Source organism: Eurypyga helias, unplaced genomic scaffold, assembly GCF_000690775.1.
Source record: "Eurypyga helias isolate BGI_N326 unplaced genomic scaffold, ASM69077v1 scaffold10481, whole genome shotgun sequence".
NCBI classification, from domain to species: Eukaryota; Metazoa; Chordata; class Aves; order Eurypygiformes; family Eurypygidae; genus Eurypyga; species Eurypyga helias.
The window spans coordinates 30,264-51,041 of record NW_010232739.1 but is presented as its reverse complement, the minus strand read 5'-3'; the positions used below and the strand labels follow the sequence as shown (position 1 = coordinate 51,041).

At 44.4% G+C, this 20,778-nt stretch overlaps 1 protein-coding gene across 2 annotated transcripts; it reads right to left on the bottom strand.

Moving 5' to 3' along the window:
- Window positions 1–468: 468 nt before the first annotated feature.
- On the bottom strand, window positions 469–19,639 carry MYL1 (myosin, light chain 1, alkali; skeletal, fast). Of its 2 annotated transcripts, XM_010161493.1 has the most exons (7): window positions 19,362–19,639; window positions 8,255–8,282; window positions 4,686–4,829; window positions 2,938–3,111; window positions 2,036–2,113; window positions 1,617–1,669; window positions 469–789 (listed from the first exon to the last, which is right to left on the bottom strand). In XM_010161493.1, exons 1-6 carry the CDS (start codon window positions 19,479–19,481, stop codon window positions 1,641–1,643), a joined length of 573 nt encoding a protein of 190 aa, XP_010159795.1. In that variant the 5' UTR covers window positions 19,482–19,639; the 3' UTR covers window positions 469–789; window positions 1,617–1,640. The 2 variants fall into 2 exon arrangements, with proteins under 2 accessions (XP_010159795.1, XP_010159796.1); XM_010161494.1 differs by lacking the exons at window positions 469–789; window positions 8,255–8,282; window positions 19,362–19,639 and adding exons at window positions 8,536–8,560; window positions 9,312–9,363.
- Between the last annotated feature and the right edge of the window lie 1,139 nt (window positions 19,640–20,778).

Genomic DNA, 20,778 nt, shown 5'->3' with positions numbered 1-20,778 from the left:
TTGCTTTTTCTACTTGCCCATAAAGCTATAACTACAGGTGGTAGCTAGGATCCCTTCCTACTAGTGTTGCAGCCTTACAGAGGAGATTTTGCTGGGAAGAATGGCTCTGCATGGTCCCCCGCAGCAGGGCCCCCCTGGCTGGTTTTGGGTCTTGCCTGGTGGGCCAGGGCAGGTGCCGCCTTGGGAGCTCTTCTGACACCAGCTACCAGGTCGCCTTCTCCCTAAAATATTTATGTGCTGATGTAGGTAGTAGTTCCCTAATTACTCCTTCTCCCAGGCCTCAAGGAAAACACTTTTCATTCAGATTACGTAGAGTGACCTCCTGGAGATGTTTGTCTCTCTTATTTTTCCATAAAACTTTATTTTGTGAAATACAATATACAGAGACAATAAACTAAGCGCTGAGTGCTGCTTTGAGTGGGTTTGAACAGCTTTAGAAAAAAAAAAAAAGACTTTATAGCCACAAAGTGACCAAAGGGATTTATTGATGTTTTATTTTTTCCAAGAGCTTACATGTTTCAATGCAAAGAACATGGAAAGAGGTGCCTGGGATGGATGGATCCTGGATGGTAACAGTGTGTTCCACCTAGCTTGCCTTGGTGAAAGTTCATTTTATTAAATGAAAGTGTAGTGACCCAGAGGTGATACCTGTGGGTGCACTGGTAAGAAGTGGTGGGGTTGGAAGCACATCATCCAGTTCTATGCAGTTTCCATGTTGATGGTGACACATTGAGCAAGAATATCAGGCAAATCTCAAGTGCCATCTGGTCTTTCTGAATTTGGCTTGTTCTGGGAAGGAATGGGAGAGTTGAAGTCAACATTGGCTGAAGAAACACTTGTAAAATGACAAACTGAGCCTTTGGTTTCTGTTCTGAGGTGTTTGCCGTTTCATACAGGAGTTGGGAATGTGGCTTTCCAGGGCCAGTTCAGATAAGCACACAGACCCATGATATTTTATGTTTGCATTTTAAAGACAGCTGCTGGCTTTTTCTTTGGGCAAAACAGCAGCATATCAAGCTTGTGGCGTTTTTTTGTTGTTGTTTTTTCCCAACTTGTAGAAGAACTGCTAAATGATTGGGTCTTGACTATTGATCACAACTCTTAATAATCATCTGAAAAATAATATCCTTTGTTTGAAGCTGTTCTCAGTAGTTCACACAAGTATTCAGGCTACTCTGCCTTTACAGACATCTGCAAATTATCACAAGGTGTTTTTTTCTTTAAAACAAAATCTCGATGTGGTTATAGAATTAATGTCTCGGGCTGTCTGTTTGCATAGCTTAAACTCTCATTTTGTATGACAACAGAGATCTGGGGTGATATTTAAGCCTGAGCATTTCTATGCTCATGAATAAACAAAGCACTTCTTTTTCACAGTTTGGATATGTTTGAAAAATCCACTAAACTGAGTTCTCCAACCAGTTAGAGCTCTGAACAAGACCCAGGAATCTGTGCTCCTGTTTTCTTTGCTCTTAGACCACAGTCTCTGTTTGTGCTGTTTGCATCACTGGGGAGATGGCGTCATGTTGGTTTCGTAACCTATGTCTGGCCACAGGCGTGTAGAAGCCTTTAAGCATAGCAAACAGACACAGTGAAGTGAAATGAGAGGAACGTACCGTTTGGTATCTGGGGAAGTCCACTTAGACAGACAAGATGTGCTTTACAAATGCTGTGGAAAAATACAGATATGCTGGTTAGAAGGAGCAGGAAATGTATCTTTGGGAAATACCTTTAAAAATAACAGCCATTCATGAGCTGATGGCATTCCCAGTCAGATTTGACCCAATGCTGTGATAGAAGGTTCTGTGTTCAGTGTTGTACAAACCAAATTCTCCTCCCACTTAGGTGTGATAAGGCTCAATATATGATGAATGGAGTATTTTCTCTAAGCTATAGGATTGATTCAACTCACTGCAACTACTCTACAGAAAGTCAGTGTGTCTAGAGATCTGGTGATGCCTAAGAAGCTAAAAGCCAGCCACAATGACAGAGAGAAGAAAGGTAGGCTGAGGAGGTGTTGAGCCCTTGCACCTACCCTCATAGTTGATGCAGCCGTTGGAGTCTTCCTGACCTTTCATGAGTTCTTCTACTTCCTCTTCTGTCATCTTCTCACCTGGAGAGTGGAGAGAGCTTGGTTAATTCTTCCACACACGTGCAACTGAGGCTGAGCCCTACTTTTTCCGCAGAACTTCCTTATTTTCTGAGTTAGTAACAAAAAGGCCTATAACTGAACTCAGCTTTATTACTTTTAACTTTTGCACGTGCATGTAGATACAGGGATTCCAGTTATTCCTACAGTGTGAAGAAACTAGGCAGCAAATCCTCCGTACATCACTGAGACGTACAGCCTTTTCTTGCTACTTTACAGGTTCCTCCAGAAGGGCAGTGGGTGGGGAGGTGCCGATCTCCTCTTTCTGGTGACCAGTGGTAAGGCGTGAGGAAATGGTGTGAAGTTAGGTGAGGGGAATTTCAGATTGGACATTAGGAAAAAAAGGTTCTTTGCTGAGAGAGTGGTCAGTCACTGGAACAGGTTTGTCAAGCAAGTGATCGCAGCATCAACCCTGTCAGGGTTTAAGGAGCATCTCAATGATATTCTTAGTCATATGGTTTAGTTTTTAGGCAGTCTTGCAAGGAGCAGAGAGTTGGACTCGATCCTTACAGGACCCTTCCAACTCAGATATTCTGTGATTCTCTCCATTCCTGAAATAACAGACACTCCTAATACCTAGTCCAAATTTAGAAGTAATAAACCAAATATTTTCCTTTGGGCTTTCTACTGTGTTTTGTGTCGGCTTTCCTTGTGTATTCCAAGTTAGGAAACAGAGTCTTGTCTGGCTTTGTCCTACCTTTCCAAACTGATGAGAATATCTCCTCCCTCTCTCATGCTTTCAAACAGCAGCAATTTTTAGAGTGCTTACAGAAGTGATAATCCCTTACCCAGAGTCGCCAGCACGTGACGGAGTTCAGCCCCCATGACTGTGCCATTGCCTTCCTTGTCAAAGACGCGCAGACCTTCAACGAAGTCTTCGTAGGTGCCCTGTTCCTTGTTGTTAGCAGCTGCTTGCAGCATGGGCAGGAACTCCTCAAACGTAATTTTCTTGGCATTCATCTCTGGAAAGAAAGCACCAGTTGCTACATGCTCAACACTTCTATGTGTGTCCTTTTGTGATATTGGCCTTCAAATGTTGGAAAGTCTCCCACCTCATTTACACACCTCTTTCTATCCTTTAGTCTTTGCCTTGGGATTTGGCAGTTTCTTTGAAGAATCTGGATTCTCTCTTATCGTGGGAGTTAATTTTCACATCCTTGCTCCACCTCTTCTCACATAATTTTAGATGCTTATGTGCATGTTGTATTTATTTCAGAAATGAAACACACCGTGTGAGTTGATCTTTGAAAGGATTTTGGCAGTAGGGGAGCTACAGAACACAGTGAAACAGAAATCTTGAACCCCAAGCAATGGGAAAAGGTAACTAGAGTGGCATGTTGCAACTTAGACAATCCCCTGCTGACATCATGATACTGACCTCTTCAGGGTCTCTTGGATGTGGTAGCAGAGACTGTTAGCAAAAGAATAAAATAACTGAAACCAGGAATGTCCAGTGGGGGTGGGGTCCAAATTTTCTATTTAACATGTTCGGTGGGGAGGACCCCTCAAGCTTAGCGCATCTAACCCCTTTGGTCTCATGCGCTGGAAGTTGTAGTCCTCAGTGAGGCCTTCCCCAAATGGTTGTTGTTGGAGTAAGGCTGCCAAGTAAAAGCATCTTCTTTCCCCCTCTGGATCTTTGCAAAGAGCAGCCTTCATCTGGACAGCAATGAAATGTAATAGATGGAAACACAGGAGAGACTTTTGTATATACAGTGGTTTACAGAAACTGTGTTACTACCCAGCCATATGAAAATCACTGCCAGTTAGTGCTGTAGTCCCTAGAAGTACTGTCAGTGGTCTCACGTCTCTGTTAGCCCTCTGCTCAGTGCTTCCTGCTGGGGCTGATAAGTTGAATTTGGATCCGCTGAATTGTTTCTTGGGGCCACCTTTACCAGGCCTGAGGGTTTGGTTAGAATTTAGTCCGTCTTACTGTGGTTCTGCATGCCTGAAATCGGGGATCACCTGCAGCTAGGTCCTTTTTAGAAGGCAGTGACGATAGTATTTATCATTTCTTTTGTCTCTAAGAGGGGATAAGAAGAAATGGAAAATGGCTGCAGTAATAAATGACCAACATATGCCCCAGTATGTCCAGGTTTGTAGCAGCTTTGAGCAGACCACCACAGTCAGCAGAAATATGAGTGGGTTTCCAGCCCCAGGACATGCCATGGCTTGTTCAGAAAACCCTGCACTAGAAGGACCTGAAGAGCAGAGTATCAGCTGCTAGAAATGGGCTTACAGCAAGGCCTGGAGCAGCAATGAGTGTGTGTTACACCTACACCAAGTTAACGCCAGAACGATCCCTACAGACAATTCTCCAAAGCTTAAGGAGAAGGTGTTCCTCTTTCTGGGCACTGTATTCCCCATCGGCGTCCTCTTCAAAAGTACCTGGAGAAATTCCATGTATTGTTGCTGCAGAGTCCACTCCTTGCTCCCCCATCAGAGTCAAAGCTCCTCTCCCTCCTGCTGTGAGCATTGATGCTGCAATTACAGTTCCCCAGCTGGAGGACAGGCCCGTGGGAGACAGCAGAGCACTCACCCTCTTTGCTGGGGTTGCCCAGGATCTTGTTGATCTCGGCATTTGTAGGGTTCTGCCCCAGCGCCCGGATGATATCACCGACCTGGCTCAGCGTGATCTTGGCATCACCAGTCCTGTCAAAGAGGAGGAAGGCCTCCTTGAAGTCTGCAAGGGAAGAGCAACAGTTAATTTCAGCCAGGAAGCTCCCTATTGACACGTGGTATTGACAAAGACGTGAGCCTGGTGTCTCCTGGCATCGTTCCACCAACTCGGGGGGAGTTAGCCAGGGGAACCTTTGGCTCACCATCCCGAGAAAAACTCCTCCCCTCTGACATTTTGGCTCCACTATTTTTACTCTTTTATATCTGCCTTTCACAGCTTTCCTGGCTCTAATAGCCATTGATAGCTTTGTGATTGACCCCATAGTTATTTCAAGCATGGGGAAAGATAAGCTTTCTACAAACATTGCCATTTAAGAACTGCCTTCTGGACATGATGTAGCAGCAGAAAGTAAAAATATTATCCACTCCACCTTATCTCACTAGAGGACTGTGACTCTTCTGTCAAAGTAACTAGCAGTGCACAACATCTGCCTGCTTCGATGGGTTCTGCCTGCAATCCCAGCATCTCAACTACACAGTGCTAATGGGAAACTTGAAGGTGGATTTTAAACAGTTCTACTTCTGTTTTCTCTTAAAGTTGCCTTATAATGACACTTCTATTCCCGTTTGTTCCCTCCTTTGTCTACTCTTGGTAATCTGTCCCTGCTTCTTACAGACCCATGAATATCTGGCTTTTCCAGCAGATATTTCCAGCACATACTTCTATGGTGCCTTATTCCCATGTATGTCCGGTGTGTACACCTTGAGGCATTGCTTCTTTCAGTGCTGCCAAGTGTTCAGCGTTCGTTTACTTCCCCTTGGTGCTGACCAAGGAGTTGGGGCACAGACACTTCTCCTACAATAATCAGCACAGATGGTTGCCTTCGCTGTGTTGCCAGGCTTCATCTTCTGTTGCAAAGTTCCATGCTAATCATCTTCCCGTATTTCTCAGTTTTTTTAGAGTATTTGTTGCAATGAATAAAGAAACATGTTTTTAAAACCAAGAGGTGGGGGGCAAAAGTCAATGATCTAGCTAAAAATCTATCTTCAAACCACGTATGTCAAGAGCATTCTGGCCTTTGCTGTTCATCTTTTCTGCACTGCAGTGCCTGACAATGCTGTCTTTTAGCTCCAAGTTAACCAGGTGAAATGTCTTTCCCTTGACTGTGATGCACTTCCAGCAGCTAGGCAGGCTTTGTGTTTTGCAGCGTGTGTAGGTGGAATGCTCTTTGTGCCTTGGGGCAGATTTTGGAGTAATAAACTGCACTTCAAGTCATGTCTTCTTTCATCTGGGAACGTGTGATGCAGGGATATTTAGGTTCTTGCTGTAGCCACCCATATACCGCCTTGGTGGAGGAGTTGCTGGCACCCCGTAAAACTGCTGATACAGGATGTCAGCCAGCTAGGCTGTAATCTAATACATCTGAAACTAATCCTCTTACTGTCTGATGTGAGACCTATAACCCTTTACGGCTAACCCTCTCCCCTTACAGCTTTTATTGCAGGGTACGAAATCAAGGCCTTCTGGATCTGTGTACAGCTTCCCCTTACAATATACCAACTTGATACCGGCTCCTGCTATAGCAGCTGAGGTCGATGGAGCTGTAGTGATTTATGCCATACGATCCCATCTTTCATCTGGTGCATTAATGACATTTAGGCCAGAGCAAGGTATAAAACAATGCCAGTTTTCTATTAGGAAAGCCATCAGGAGAGTTCTCTGTTTTGTAAATCCCATGAAGTTTTATGTTCGCTGGGTTCTGAACACTGCTCCCCAGCCCAGAGAAAAGGCCTGACTTTATTTTTCTCTCTCAGGCATGCATTTCACTACAATATATCTTTGATGTGGGGTTTTTCTTTTTACTTGTTCGCTTTGGTTCTTTTTTAATTTTTTTAATATAGCTAGTCCTAGTTGCTACCTCTGCTGGAAACAGCATGGCTAAAATCCCTCTCTGAGGGTACTACCAAGCTGCAGGTGCGTCGGCCTGTGGGGTTGGAAATAGTTACTGAGGGTGGAACATCTCTGTTCCTGGGAAAGTCTCTCTCTTCAAGTAGCTTTTAATGGCTCTGCTGCTTGGTTCAGTCATCGCAGTTTAATATAGCTAGTCCTAGTTGCTACCTCTGCTGGAAACAGCATGGCTAAAATCCCTCTCTGAGGGTACTACCAAGCTGCAGGTGCGTCGGCCTGTGGGGTTGGAAATAGTTACTGAGGGTGGAACATCTCTGTTCCTGGGAAAGTCTCTCTCTTCAAGTAGCTTTTAATGGCTCTGCTGCTTGGTTCAGTCATCGCAGCAGCTGGATCATCTGAAATATGTGTTGGGAAGCTGAAAGAAATATTTTGCTTTGTTATGCATCCCAGCAGCTTTGAATTGATGGCGTTTCCCCCTAAACCCTCACAACCTTTTTGTGAAAGTTTCAGAATTAAAAAGTAAGGAAGAATCCAAATTACTTTCTTCCACCAGGCGTGTTTGGACTGCAGGAAGAAAAACGTTTCCAGTCTCACTGCACTATACCTCTCCATGTTGCCTTGATGGTGTGCCCCAGAGCAGGCTGGTGTTCAGGAAGTTCAGGGCTCCCATTTAAGACCTGCTTCTAGCTGTTCCTCTCCCTCTGGATTTCTACTAAGTCTTTGTATCTTCCATTCTAAAAACTTTGTTCACAACGACAAGTCTGTTTGCTACTGATGTTTTGACTGTTTTTTACAACCTACGTTATTTAATATAACCCCAAGGCATCTCTTGGGATATTTAAACCACTCCAGCTTAGATTACCAGAGCTTCCATGGGGATTTTTGTTCATGTCAGAATTTTTAATCAGATATTTCTAGCAGATTGAAAAACAACAAAAATTTGAAGCAGACGATATAGCAAGATGCTCAAGAATTGCCGCATTTCCAGACTGTTGTGTTTATGTGCAGCAGTTTACACAAGTCACTTATTTGCTAACTATTTCTATGCTCCATGAATGTATTTACAGTTAAACAGCCTTTCTTCCTCCCCTTCCACAACGCTTCCTGGCAAAAGTGACATGTAGGCCTCTTGCATCTTCTAGTCATATAAAATTGCAATGTCACTGCAGCGAAGTTGAATTTTCAGCTCACTCCCTCCTTCTGCTGTCCTGCATCTGCCTATTTCCCCCATGACTTTCCCGTGCAAGGCCTGTTTTCAGCATCCTTGTGAATGGCCAGTACAGGAGCACAACTGGAAAATGTTCAGAAGGTAGAGCTGGTAACACCAGCGTGTTTCCTCTTCGTGCCATGGTGTGAACTTCTCAGCTTGGGCAGCATGTAAGCACCCAGATAAATTACGTGTAAATCTACGGCCAGATTCTTGTTCAGCATAAGTCAGCACTGCTCCTCTGAAGCCAAGAGTGGTGATTTATACCAGCTGAAGTCCTAGCTCTTCTTTTTGTAAAGGTTAAACTTCTGAGCCTGTAGCTCCTCTCTCAACCCACGTACACGTAAAACACATTGGCTCTCTTGTAACTTACCATCCTGTTGCTCCTTGGAGAACTCGATCTGTTGGAAGGAAATCAATCACAAAAAATAGCTTAGGAAGGGGGGGGGGGCTGGGGGACAACCTGTTTGTTTTCTAAAGCATCCATCTCAATCCATGAGTCATCTTCCAAAACAGCAAAAATGTGGCTTGTCAGATGCGCAGAAGGAAGGCAGATAGCGAAAGAGCTGTTAAGACTAGTGAATATTTAGCATTTGGTAGCCCTTCTGTTCCCCCTCCTGCCCCCTGTTAAAGTTTAACTTGTATTTCACTTACCACTGATTTGGTCAGGAGTGAAGGACTGCAGTTGGGAAGAAAGAGAGAGAAAAAAGAGAACTAGTACTGCTGAAAATACACTGAGAGAAAGCAAATTGCACAAGACAGATGTGAGATTGCCCAGTTACTTTGTGCTATGTAATTAGGCCATAGCAACCTGAACTAGCAACTTCCCTTGCAAAAAATGCATCACCAGGGCTATTCTTAAAGACTCTGTTAAAATCTGCATCATGGGGAAAGCCAGCAACAAAGATCACAAGTCTCCTAACTAACAGAGAAGTCGTTAAGGCACCGTCAGGTCACTTACGGTTTTAGTACAGACCTGTTTTATGAAGACCATCTAAAGTATTATTGCTTAACAAGCAGCTTTTTTTACTTTAACATAGCAATTAAATCAATCCCTTAAAAATCTGTGTTTCAAATTAGTTTTTGACAGTACATTGTTTCGTAAAGCATTAAGCTATATTTTCTTATAGTAAAATACTACTCTTTTCCTTTGTCACTTTAGCAGGTTGCATCTGATTTAAAAAAAAAATGCTTAGCAGACAGCACTAGCAAGTTGTAACCCTTCTGTCTGAAGCTGTAGGAGCTGCATATACACCGTTGCCTGGTGCAGAACTTGAGGCATAGTCCTTTAGGTTTAAGGAGGAAAGCCAAGCAAACCTTAACTCTTCAGGACTGTTCTTCCCCCCCCACCTCAGAACCAACTTGAGCCTGATTTACTTCTGTAAAATGCACTGGCTCACTGCTAACCATTAGCTTTCCAGTGGACCCACCATGGTTGAGAGTTGGAAAAGCAGAGCAGCAGACGGGCAGGAGGGATTAGCTGAGAGGTCTCGAGAGTGGTCCTGCTTTCCTGGCCTTTCTTCCCCTTATTTATCCGGCGGTGCTGACGGCATTGCCTGGATTAGGTGTCAGAAGGAAGCGGGCCCTCCCCTTGGCGAGTTCTTTAGCTTTCTTAGGGAAAGTGACAGGAGGTTCCACGTCTTGATCGACATCTTACGATGGCTATTTTTAGGAGGCTGGAGAGGGGCAGGGAGTGGCAAGCAGTAGGTTTGATTCATGTCAGCACTTTCTGGGTCCGTACCATCAAGAGGAGATATTCCTTGTCCAGACCTCCCAAGACTTCCTTATAGGGCAAGATTCTATTTCTCCAATAAGCTATAAAGTCGGCAAGCAAGGAGCGTTGAGGGTGAGAGGTGCCACGTGTTTGCCCAGCTGGCTGGTGTTACGTGTGGCTTGCAGGTTGTGTTAGATGTGGCTTGGATGGTCCTTGCACCTTCGCTGGGCTTTGCTCGGCCCCTTATATGGATAATCTAGCGCTCAACGCTCAATGAGCGGTGCTGCCGCTTGTCCGCTCAGCATGATCCAGTTGTTGGCACTGAGAGGAAGATGATACCTGTTGACGGAGGTGGTGTCTGACTGAAGCTCTTCCTCTGCACTGCTCATGTTTTCCAAATTTTGAACATTTTAAAGGGGAAAACTATCCATGCATTTTGGATCCTGCTGTGTCGTGAGGTTAATGACCAATGTGGAGAGGGGGAAATTTGTATTTGCAGCAGCTTGCATTCTCTAGGGCTGGAGTTGGGCAGGGCACCAGCGTGCCAACTGCAGAGCTCACTGGAGTGGTGAGAGGAGGTGCTACCGAGGTTTCTTCACTAGCAAAGATCTAGTCCCACCATGTAGCATCCCCGAAGCCCAGGTCAAATCTCCAAACGGATGCTGTGAGACATTGTAAGAGGGTTAGGAAAACTTTGCTCCAAAGCTCTTTCTTTCCTGGTCACCTCAGCTGGGTCAAGAACGTCATGGAGCTGGGGTGGGAACAGTTGTGTGACCCTCTTGCAATTCAAATTCCCTCTCGTTTCTGTTGATTTCCTTTGCTGAGCAGTCACCGCTCCTGGTTTTCTAATGGCAAAATGTGATTAGTGAGGGAAATCGTTTCCTGTAGCTTGCTTAGTTACCCTGAAGATAAACATAACCTTTGTGAATGTCTCTTTTCAGTATGCTGGGGGCTCTGAGAGGAAGAAGCAAATCTAAGCAGACTTAACTTTACTGTTTGTTTGGGTTTGTGGTGGATTTGGGGTTTGACTGTTTGTTGTTTGTTTGTTTGTTTGTTTTTAACTGAACCGTCAAAATATTTGGTTGGGTTTGAGGTGTTAACCTTCTCACTCCTGTTTTAAAATCTAAAGATACAACTGCAGATAATTTCTTGAGCTCACAATTTCAGCTGGAAAATATTCTGTCCAACCAAATTTATTTGTATTTTTGGAGAAATATCTGGAAAATATACTGCATATGAAAAATGTTCCACTGCCAATCCTTCACTTCTATTTTTTTCTGCTGTTTGTAATCTATTAGCCTGTGGGAGCAAGGGTGTATCCGGGACAAAGTGCAGCCATGACCAGGTGTGGTTGCATAGAAAAGAGGGTTGATGCTGTTGTCTGAATTAGCTGACAGAGGCTTAGCACTGTGTAGGAGTCCTGATTAATACTGGCTGGAGCTGGGGCAGTGAGGAAGCTAATATAGATCTTGGCCATCAGTCCCAGTGCATTAATAGAGGAGCTTTCTAAAGACTTTGGCAGAGCTGAAATGTTGCCTGGGTCAATGCAGTGTGTTGCCTTTTGTGGAATTTTCCCTCTGTCCTCAGGCTCTTGCTCTCCAGTGCTGGCAACGGGGAAATGTTCCCCTGAAAACAGGACTTTAAAAAAATAATAATTTTAAAGGAAAAGTTAGATTGATTCACTTGCACTTCTTCCAGGTGAGTTTTATGGTCAGCTACAACAAAACTCATCCCAAGAGGCTTTGGATGTGCATTTGTCTTGGGCATAAAAAACCGATACCTGGATTAGCCATCTGGCTTAAATGGTCTATCATATATGTATAAATTGAGAAGGGTCTACATATAAGGTGGTTGATCTTTTGACCATGTGAGACTTTGGCTCAGAATTGGGATGAGGAAATACTAGCACACCACATCAGCCCTTCCTCTATTACTGCTCCTTGAATAGAAGCTCACTAGACAGTTTTGCTGGGGAGAAATATGTTGCATTCCCCTGAAGTTAGAACAACTCTACTTTAAGACAGTGGGGTTGTTTGGGGGCTTAAAATCCTACTTGCTTTGAGTGAGGACACCTACAAACCGTCTCAGTACAGAAAATACTTCAAACATTACTTAAAAGAAATTAAAGGTATGATTTCTGATTCTGTAAGGAGCTTTCATAAGCTTCAAAAGGTAGAAAGAAGTATTTTGCAGTGATCTGATCTTTGTTCTGATCCTGGCAGCGTTCTCTGTATTCTCAGAGGACATGATGAGTGTCAGGGCTTTAGGGAAGATGTTGAAGTTTCAGGGAATTTGGTTTAAAGAAATGAATGTTGTGTCACCCCCTACCCCCCAGCCAGTAGAAACAGGGAACGGTTGAAGGAACTGCAACACATGGGAAGACCAGAAGGACCTGGATTTCTCTAACTTGGCTTAGTCCTTATTTATGGACAGAGCTTATCCAGAAGGTTACCTGTGCCAAAGAAAAATGTGGTGTGTTTAGGCTGGTTGACCTGTTTGTTTTTTGGTTTAAGATAAGGCTTTTCCCTGTATAGTTTGTGACCACCTTCCAGTCATCCTGTTGCCAGATGGAGTCATTTTGAGCACGTCCCAGTTACATAGGGTGGGATGGATGGGGCTGTATGCAACTCTGTCACAGGCTGTGCAGAAGACCCAATCCACACAAATCTTCATTTCCAAATTATTACTGAAGTTCCCGATTTCCCATCAAGTCACTGGTTCATGGGACTTAGGGCCCCGACCTTTGCAGCGTGGTGCCATGCTCACCTGCGTAGGCTGGTGGGCACTGAGTAGAGCTGTGCTGAGAGTCAGTCCCTTTGTGCGCGCTGTAAATGCCTGGGCAGAGTGGAAAACCCTGGGAAAAGATGCTGCCGGGAGTGAAGGCATTCAGCTGCTCCATCTGCCTGTTACCCTTTGGGTAGATTACAGAGAAGGGAGTCTTCTTAGGATTTTGTTAGAGAATCACCACCTATTTCAAGGTACTGTCTCTGTAGAAGAGGCTGAGAATATATCTGATGTCTTGGAAAATCAGAGAGGAGGAAATGGGAGTCCCGTAGGATACTCATTGCACATTTAGCATTCTATTCAGGGTTAGAGGGATTTTTTATTATTATTTTTGGGTGGAAATAAGGTAGGATTGTGCCTCCAGCAGTTTGTATGGTATCTGCTCACCATTAATGCCTGCTCCTTGGTTAACACATCTGCACATATTTTCTAGTAGATGTCACCGAGTGCAGGGTCACACAGCTCCCAAACCCCTCTGAAAAGCGGGCTGTCATGCTCCTGCCCCTCACCCTGGTTCAATAGCTTGTGCGCTCAACGCCACAGGTTTTAGAGAGGCTACTTCTCATTTAAGTAAGAATCAACAGCCTGGTGGATTTAGCCTCATGCCTCTTATGAGGTGGAGAAACACTGAGAGCAGATAATCTCGAGAGATAGCTCTGTTTTAAGAACAGAGCTGCTTGGAAATACATATGAAAAAAGAATAAAAATTACCACCATTAATATAGGAGAGAAAATTACACGTGTGGGATACCATGAGGTTTGCAAGGATAGTTAAAAATCTCTGAGTTTAATGGACTTAACTGCAGATGAATTTGCATTTTTTCTAAGCATTCTGTGTAAACATTCCAGTTTGTGTACTTTTAAAGCTTGTAACCTCACGGCTGCTTTACGGTGGTGCAAAAATTTCTGGATGAGCCTTGCCAATTAATTAATGTGCCCTTCTGAACAGTCTAGGAGGAAAATGTGCTCTAGCTGCACTGTTGATCATAGCACTTTGAACAGGTTTCCTTAGCTCCCTGTGGGTAAGGGGGTTCAGTTGTGCTCATTTGTAAAAGCCTCCCAATTCTAATTGCATTTAGTTTGGCGTGAATGTGTGGAGTCGAGAGGATGTGCAAGGAAATGTGGGGCTCTGGAGCCCTGCTCTTGGAGGGATTTGTTGTTTTAACATGCCTCCCAGTGGCACTGTTCGAGTATTAACATTATTTAAACTATTGCTACTTGACATTTAAGTGCTGTGCGGTAAACCAGCCAGTTGAAAGTGCTTTTTGGCAATGGGTCTAAGATGTAATAAAGCCTCAGTGAAGTGGGGGCAAATTTCCAGCTTGGTTATTTCATATCTCCTTACAGACAATTTCTTTCTTTACTTGTCATTGGCTAAATTAGTCACCTTCTTCTTGCCTTATGTAAGATAAACTCAAATATCTTGTTGCTATCTGTTACAATCTCTCTGTGCTCTAAGGGGGTTTTAAACAGTATTTTAGAAATACTGTGCAGTTCTTTGGGTTTATTAGCTGATGGGAGAAAGGCTCTGCAACCCAACTGCTGTTAACACTTGAAATTACTTTGTGAGCTCTTGAAATGTTACTCTCCATAATTTGCTTTAAATTCCACAGTTTCTACCAAAGTTTGTCACTCCCCAGACCCACCAAAGGCTGTAGGTATTTTAATTTTTTTAAATGCTGCCAAAGCCGTGAATTACTAAGAATGGATCTTGTGTAAAATATATATATATGTATATGTATTTTCCAAATATTTTTTGAGGTTAGCAGACATAAGTGTCTACTAATGTATATGGTCAGTCCCTGCTTTTGAGGGCCTCCTTGCTTAGCGGCACCAGAAGAAAAGGAGACAAAGTTCTTCTGAAAACTTTGTAAAGATAACTAAGTGGTGGCTTTTCTGTTTGCATTGCCTTTTGGTTTTCAGCAGTGTCCCGAAGGGATGTCTTGGTGTGTAGCTGAGTCTGATGGCCAAGTTACCTCTCCTGGGACACCTTTATGCCATGACTTGCCTGTGCAGTCATTTAGCAACTGCCACCAACTGTCTGGCATCAGTGGCGGGGTTCACAGGGACAAGGAATTTGGCTGGGGCTGCTCTGCTCAGGGGTGGATCCCAAATGGTGCCGTATGTCAGTGGTCAGAGCTGTAGCAGGAAGCTGGCCCAGATGGCATCAGCTAGGCACCTTCGTATCTCTCAAGGCTGTCATGTTTGCGCTTGTCCCCTTCCTACCTGAAAGGGCCCTTGGGACTGGTGACCTTGTCCAACGGGTATATCAGTCCTAGGCAATCTTTCTGGAGTTGTTGCTGGAGCTGGATCAGACATAATCTGAAGTTCCATGCCAAAAATGTCAGGCAAAAACCTGCCAATTCCTAAGAAAGCCCTTAGCACTATGAGCAAAGCTACTGTTAACATTCCTGTTCTCACTCCACAGCTTCACATGGAGTTTGTCTGCAGCACAGTGGCTTTCCAAGCACTTCAGCTGACATTGGCAGTCCTGCCTGCCCTCCAGCCCAGAAGCTTTCTGTCAGTGCATTTTAGTGAGCTTCTCTCTCTCTCTGGTTATATCCAATGCCATGGCTGTTCAGAGATGACCTACTTGAGTAGGGGATGTAATAAGAATGAAGGACACTTGGAGAAACACTTTTCACTGCCTTAAGAGCTCTGTATTTAAAAACAAATGATCACACAGGTTTGCTTGCATGCAGTGGGCTTTGTCATGCATCACACAGTTATACAAGGCCTTACAAGCTTTAGTAATTGGTAGCTTTTCATTATTTTTTTCCCCTAAAGATGTAGGTGGCTTATCTGCATGGCATAATTGCTGTCCTGGGATATCAGTCTTGAAAACACCATCACAGGAAGCATGGTGTAACAAATGAGCATCACTTACACGATGGATAGTTGTAAGAATCCAATCTCTGCCTCTTCTTGAGAGAGGATACTCAAGTGTATCCTCGAAGTAAAGGGCCTGGTGTGACACCACACCAGGGTGCTACAAGTCCCAAAACATCACAGTTAATGCTATGAGCCTGTGCTCAGTCCAAGGACTGGCTGTGTGTGCTGGGAGGGGCCCTTAGACTTCCAGTAGAAAAACCCACACTTCTGTTGGTGATAGGGACCAAGTTAAACTGATTTGGGCAATGATCTTTAAGGTCCCTTCCAACATAAACCATTCTATGAGTATGAGTTTATCCATTTCCCACTGCCTGAGCTGCAAGATCAAGCATGAGACACCCTCATCATTCATGTCTCATCCCAGTTATTGCAGACTGACCCATAGCAGTGCTGTCCATCAGTGTTTCTTCTCACTCAGACTTGTGCAGGAGAAGGAAGTTGACAAACCAGATAAGCTGTGTTTTTGGGAGTCTCCTTGGCCACAGTTTTAAGTACAGAATTCTTGGGGGTCTCTTAAGAAAGACACCCATGCAGTAATTTTGCTTTTAATCATGTCTAGTTCCTGGTGGTAATTCTCAGGTGTATCCATCACCCTGCTCTTCTCTTCTCAGTTATGCTTTAATCTTGAACCTTTGTACCTATTGTTCAAATTCAGGCCACGCTACTAATAAGGAAAATTGGAAATACAAATTTGGTCTGGAAAGGCTTGTGGAAAGCAGATTGCTTAATGTTGTTTCCTGAGTAGGGTGAAAAGGGTCTTTACATTTCCATTTTAAAAACAAATTCTTCTTCCCTGCCTTGACTATCTTCCTGTGGTTGGTGTACCATACCCTAGGGTGAGCTGAGAAAGGGCTGAGTTTAGAGATTTGAGTCTAGCAGTTAGGTATCCCTGTTACTTAGTTTTACGGTCAATAGATGGTGCTCAAAAATAGAAAATCCCATATCAGCTGCTATTAGTGCTATCAAATCACCAAATCTTTGCTTTAACTGGGTTAATTTAAAGTTAGAAAAAAGAACAGAAGAGGGTGAAAGGCCTGTCACAACTTCGGATGGTGGCAGACAATTTTGGGGAACCCAGCTTGAGACCTCTTGGGAGGGGTGTGGGTGAAGAGGGGGAAGCCTAACTTTCAAAGTGTGCGCTCCAAAAGGCTCAGAAAACCAGAATGCCTGAAGATGGGCCAAGCAGGGCAGCGGAAAGGAGGGCTGCCACCAAAAGAATCTCTACCCATGTTTGTAAACTACTACCTTGTTTGTTCTGGAGAATATTATGATCTGTGATGCCCGTTGAAAACGAAGTGCACTGCCACATGTGGCTTGCTTGGCTGCCGTAAACCCGTGTTAGGCAGCTCTGCCCTTACCCACTCCAGCTCTAACAGTTGGAAGGGGCTTGGGTGTCTCTGTATAAAAGCTAACAGAGCCTTTGTGTGTTTGCCTGCCGTGTGGCTCCCCAGATCATCATGTCGCTGCAGCCTGGCATTCACAGTCACCTCTCATTAGCAGCAAACTCTGGCTTGGCCACTAATTCCCCTGAGGAGTGGAGGGGAGCCCACTTGATGCCCTCATTCAAGTGCTGGAGGCTTTGACTCCATGCCTGGTAAATTAGTGCAAAGAGACTCAGGATAGGATCGTTCATGGAGTCCCGGTCAAAAACTTAGTTTTAAGTACTCCCTGGCTCCAAAGGTTTTCTGGAAATGGTGCTGTGCCTTTTCTCATGCTGAGGCTTTGGTGAATGAATGGAAGGATTCATGATTAATTAATTCTAATTAAGAGACTGGGCTAAGATTCAGAAAACTTTGATTCCTGACTCTGCCCATGTCCCAGGAAAATCCCTTTTAAGAAGACACTGTTTCCCTTCACTGCCTGAGCTCTCAAAGGGTGAAAAAGGATAACCCAGGGTTGGGACCTTGGGAGGTTGCCTAGTCCCTTGTCCCTGCTCCAGCACAGAATGAAAGGCACCATGGTTGTCCTGGTGCCATCTCGAAGAGCCCAGCGTCGGAGGTGGCACAGTCTGCCCGGGCAGCCCGTGACTGGTGTGGGTTCTCAGGTGAGAGGGGAAGATTGGGGATAGCCGGGGGGTGGGTTTCCGCATCACCTTGCGGCCATGCCTGTGTGGCTTAGACTCCCCCACTGCGGACAGGGCTCTGTCCACCCTTGCAGCGCCTCTGAGGCAGCCTGCTCCTTGCCTGGTAAGGGCATGTCCGAGCGGAGAGGCTTGTACGGAGATACACACTAGCCATAGGCACACAGGGCAGGGGGCTGTGCCACCCACCACCTTGCAGCGTAGTCCTGCACCTCCATCACACTGCTCCGATCTTGACTAACTTGCAAGATTAGTGCTGCCATTAGTGTTAAAACAGTCGTTTTGTCTTACTACCCCAAGTTTCCCCCCTGCTTCAAAGAGGAAAATATTTTGTCTGATAATATCAAAACAAAGAGTATTTAGGAAGACCATCTTCTTTTATCAGTCTGAATATGACACAACCTGGAGCATTGCTTCTGTGCTACCAGTATATCTTTTCTGCCGTTAGGGAGACCTGTGTGGGTGAAGGGGTGAACTGAGAGATGCCTCAGACTGCAGCTTGTCATTTTTTTAGCTGGTAATTTAAGTCTATGTAAAGATAGATTAGCTGGGATCACTGCAGTTGAAAATGCTATTTTCTCCTAATGAAGTGGACATAGAAGCTATCAAATCATATTGAATTATTTAATAGGAAATCTAGCTTGTGTTCCCCTTCATCTCTGGAGATGAGTGAAATGTGAGGTCTAATCTAATTTTCAGACAGTGTTCTCAAAAACAGTGAGGCTTTTTGTTTAGCCTTTATGATCAATCAAAGTACTTTAAAAAGTTCTGATTTTTTTTCTTCTTGCATTTCTTTTGCTTTGCCAGTGGCTTCATCTTCAGTCATAAGAAGGCAGTTTCTCTATTTCAGAAAAATACTGACTACTGATTGTGAAAATTAAACAGTAAATTTCACTGAATGGGTCTTGATCTTGGGGCTATATGTATTAAGATACCTAAAACAGAATTCATTATGAGATGAAAACAAGTAGGTCCTATTAGGAGTCTTTGTACTCCTTCTTTTCTCCTTAATAGGTTTGATTCCTTATGCAGAGTTTAGCAAATTGGTCCTCGGACCAATCAGCTTGTCAAGTAGGTGGAGAATAACTATTTATAGTACTACGCTGAGAAACTGGTCTGTCTCTTCATCTCTTTAACCTTCTTTCCCAGTATGGAGGAGTTTTCTTCGAAGGGTCAAGGCAACAATCAGACGTGGGTTGGCATGCAAAGTCTAAAGATGATACGAGACCGAATGGAAGTGCAGTCAGAGAGAAACCTCCGGAAGTTTATTGCTCTTTATTGCTTTCAATTTGCAGAAAATTGCAAATTCTGAGCAAACATGCAAAGGTGAGATGAAGTAAGTTGAAATGCTTCCATCTGTCATGGCTTTCCAGCTCATGGGCTCTTATCAGTGTTTGCTGGACAGTGCAAATGAAAACAAAATAAAAAAAGCCACCAATCCCTCTTTTTCTTTAATATGATTTTTAAAGATAAGCCATGCTGATCTCAAAACACATGACCAAAGGGTCATCAGGTGACTGCCAAGATTTGGAAAGAAATTTGAGGAGAAACTGCAAAATATGGTTTGGGTTTACTACAGCACTACAGGAGGAAAATACTGCATTTCCAGTTTCAGTCACCCCTTCCTGTCCTCATGCACCTGCTTTAGGGTTTGGGGAGGGTGTGAGAGGGGTCATTGTTTTTTTATTCTTTCAAATTTAGCTTTACCAAACAGGTCAGGCAGATACAGGTTTGGTAACACATTCTGAGGGCCACACTCCAAAATACTTTGGAAATCACCAGGCTTCACTCTTGTGTTAGATCATGCGCCATGCCTTACACCCCTCCAGCCACTAAAACAATCAAAAGCTCAGGCAGGTCACCAAATCCATCGACTGAGGTTACTCATTCATTCCACCGCAGTCCCCAAACTGGAACCAAACACACGCAACCACTTCGCTGAAGGTCTCAGCCGGGACCCTGCTAACCTTCCCCTTTGGGTCCGCGATCGGCACACGTTCATCCCTTTACCTTGATGCTCTTGAGATCGATTGCGGGCTCTTTGGGTTTGGCTGGGGCAGGTGCTGGCGCTGGTGCTGGTGCGGGTGCTGGTGCTGCCGCTGGTTTCTTTACGTCCTTCTTTGGTGCCATTTTGTGTTGCTTAAACTTGAAAGTAAAGGTGCCCTCTCCCAAAAACTTTAAAAAAAACCCCAAAAACCCCAAACCCCTGAAAAGTGATTCCTGGGAGAGGAGCAGTGGTCAGAATGAACTACAGCCTGTGCCCTGGGGGTGGACCCAATGTGCTAAACGCTATAAGGACGTATATATATTTCACTTAGTGCCTCGTACAGTCCTGACACATGCAGCTGGATTGGACAGCTTGCTAATCAAGGGGGATGTCATTCCAGCTCGAGCTATAAATGGAATATAAGAGTTCAGGGCTTCATAAGATCAAGGGACTTCAGTGGCTTTTTTGCCCCTCTTAAAAACCCCAACCACCTCCCCTGGATTTATTTTTAATGTGTGCAAAGGAGAGGGAAATAAGACAAACCCAGTTTCGGATCTGCCGTTGACATGCCGGCACGGACCTAACTGTCCTTTTTCTCATCAGAATTTCAGTTCTGTTTAAATCATAAATCTTCTTTCTTTCCTTCCCTCCCCTTTACCCCCATGCTGGTGTAGCGTTCCAGGAGGATTTGGTTTCAAGTCGGAATTTTGACTTTCATGGCTGGGAAGATCATCAATTTCCAACCTCATTTGCTTCTCTTCCCTCAGTCCTCCTCTGCTTCCTTCTTTTACAAGGAAGTGTTGAGCAAGCAAAGGCTCTGGGTGTTTAAAAATAAAGCAGACAAGTATGGAAAACACTGCAGTGCTTTCAGCCAAGGCGCCTCTCCCGGACCCTGAGTGTCTTTCAGCTGTTCCCACTCTTCCTTTTTATCGCGTTAATACTGTGTTTAAAATTGAAAATGGCTTCCTTTGATCTTTTTTCCTCTCCCAGGGATAAGCTGTGTCCTGATAGAATGGTGATCAGCTGGATGTTATGTTTTCCCACCCAAAACGTTTCCTTCTGTGATGTACTTATGACTGGAAACTAGCCATCAGGCAAAGGAGGCACTTCTCCTTTCACCTTGTTTGCCTGCCCATCCTGTGTCTCTTGTTTATCTCTCCAGCCCTCAGTCTCCGGGTGGATCTCCCTGCTACCCATGCTCTCCAGGGGACACAGCTTCTAGGAGAAGATGGCTTTTCTGTTTTCAGCAGACTTTCCAGCACAGCAAACCAGCTTCTAACTCTTTCAAACCTGCTGGTTCCCTCAGGTCCATAGGAGTGAGGTTTTCTGCAGAAAAATCCAGGACTGCTGATTGTTGCTCCCTCGTCCAGCAGTCTCTTCCTCATTTACGCTCCAGGTTCCTGCAGTTCTGTGCTAGCAAGCGCAAGGCCCTAATTTCTG

Excerpts from the sequence above, each read along its gene's own strand:
- MYL1 (XM_010161493.1), bottom strand. The coding sequence starts at position 19,481 with ATGGCACCAAAGAAGGACGTAAAGAAACCAGCGGCAGCACCAGCACCC. Across the intron at positions 2,114-2,937 it reads TCACGTGCTGGCGACTCTGG|GTGAGAAGATGACAGAAGAG; the intron begins GTAAGGGATTAT and ends TCCACTCTCCAG. Across the intron at positions 1,670-2,035 it reads CGGCTGCATCAACTATGAGG|CATTTGTAAAGCACATCTTG; the intron begins GTAGGTGCAAGG and ends ATTTTTCCACAG.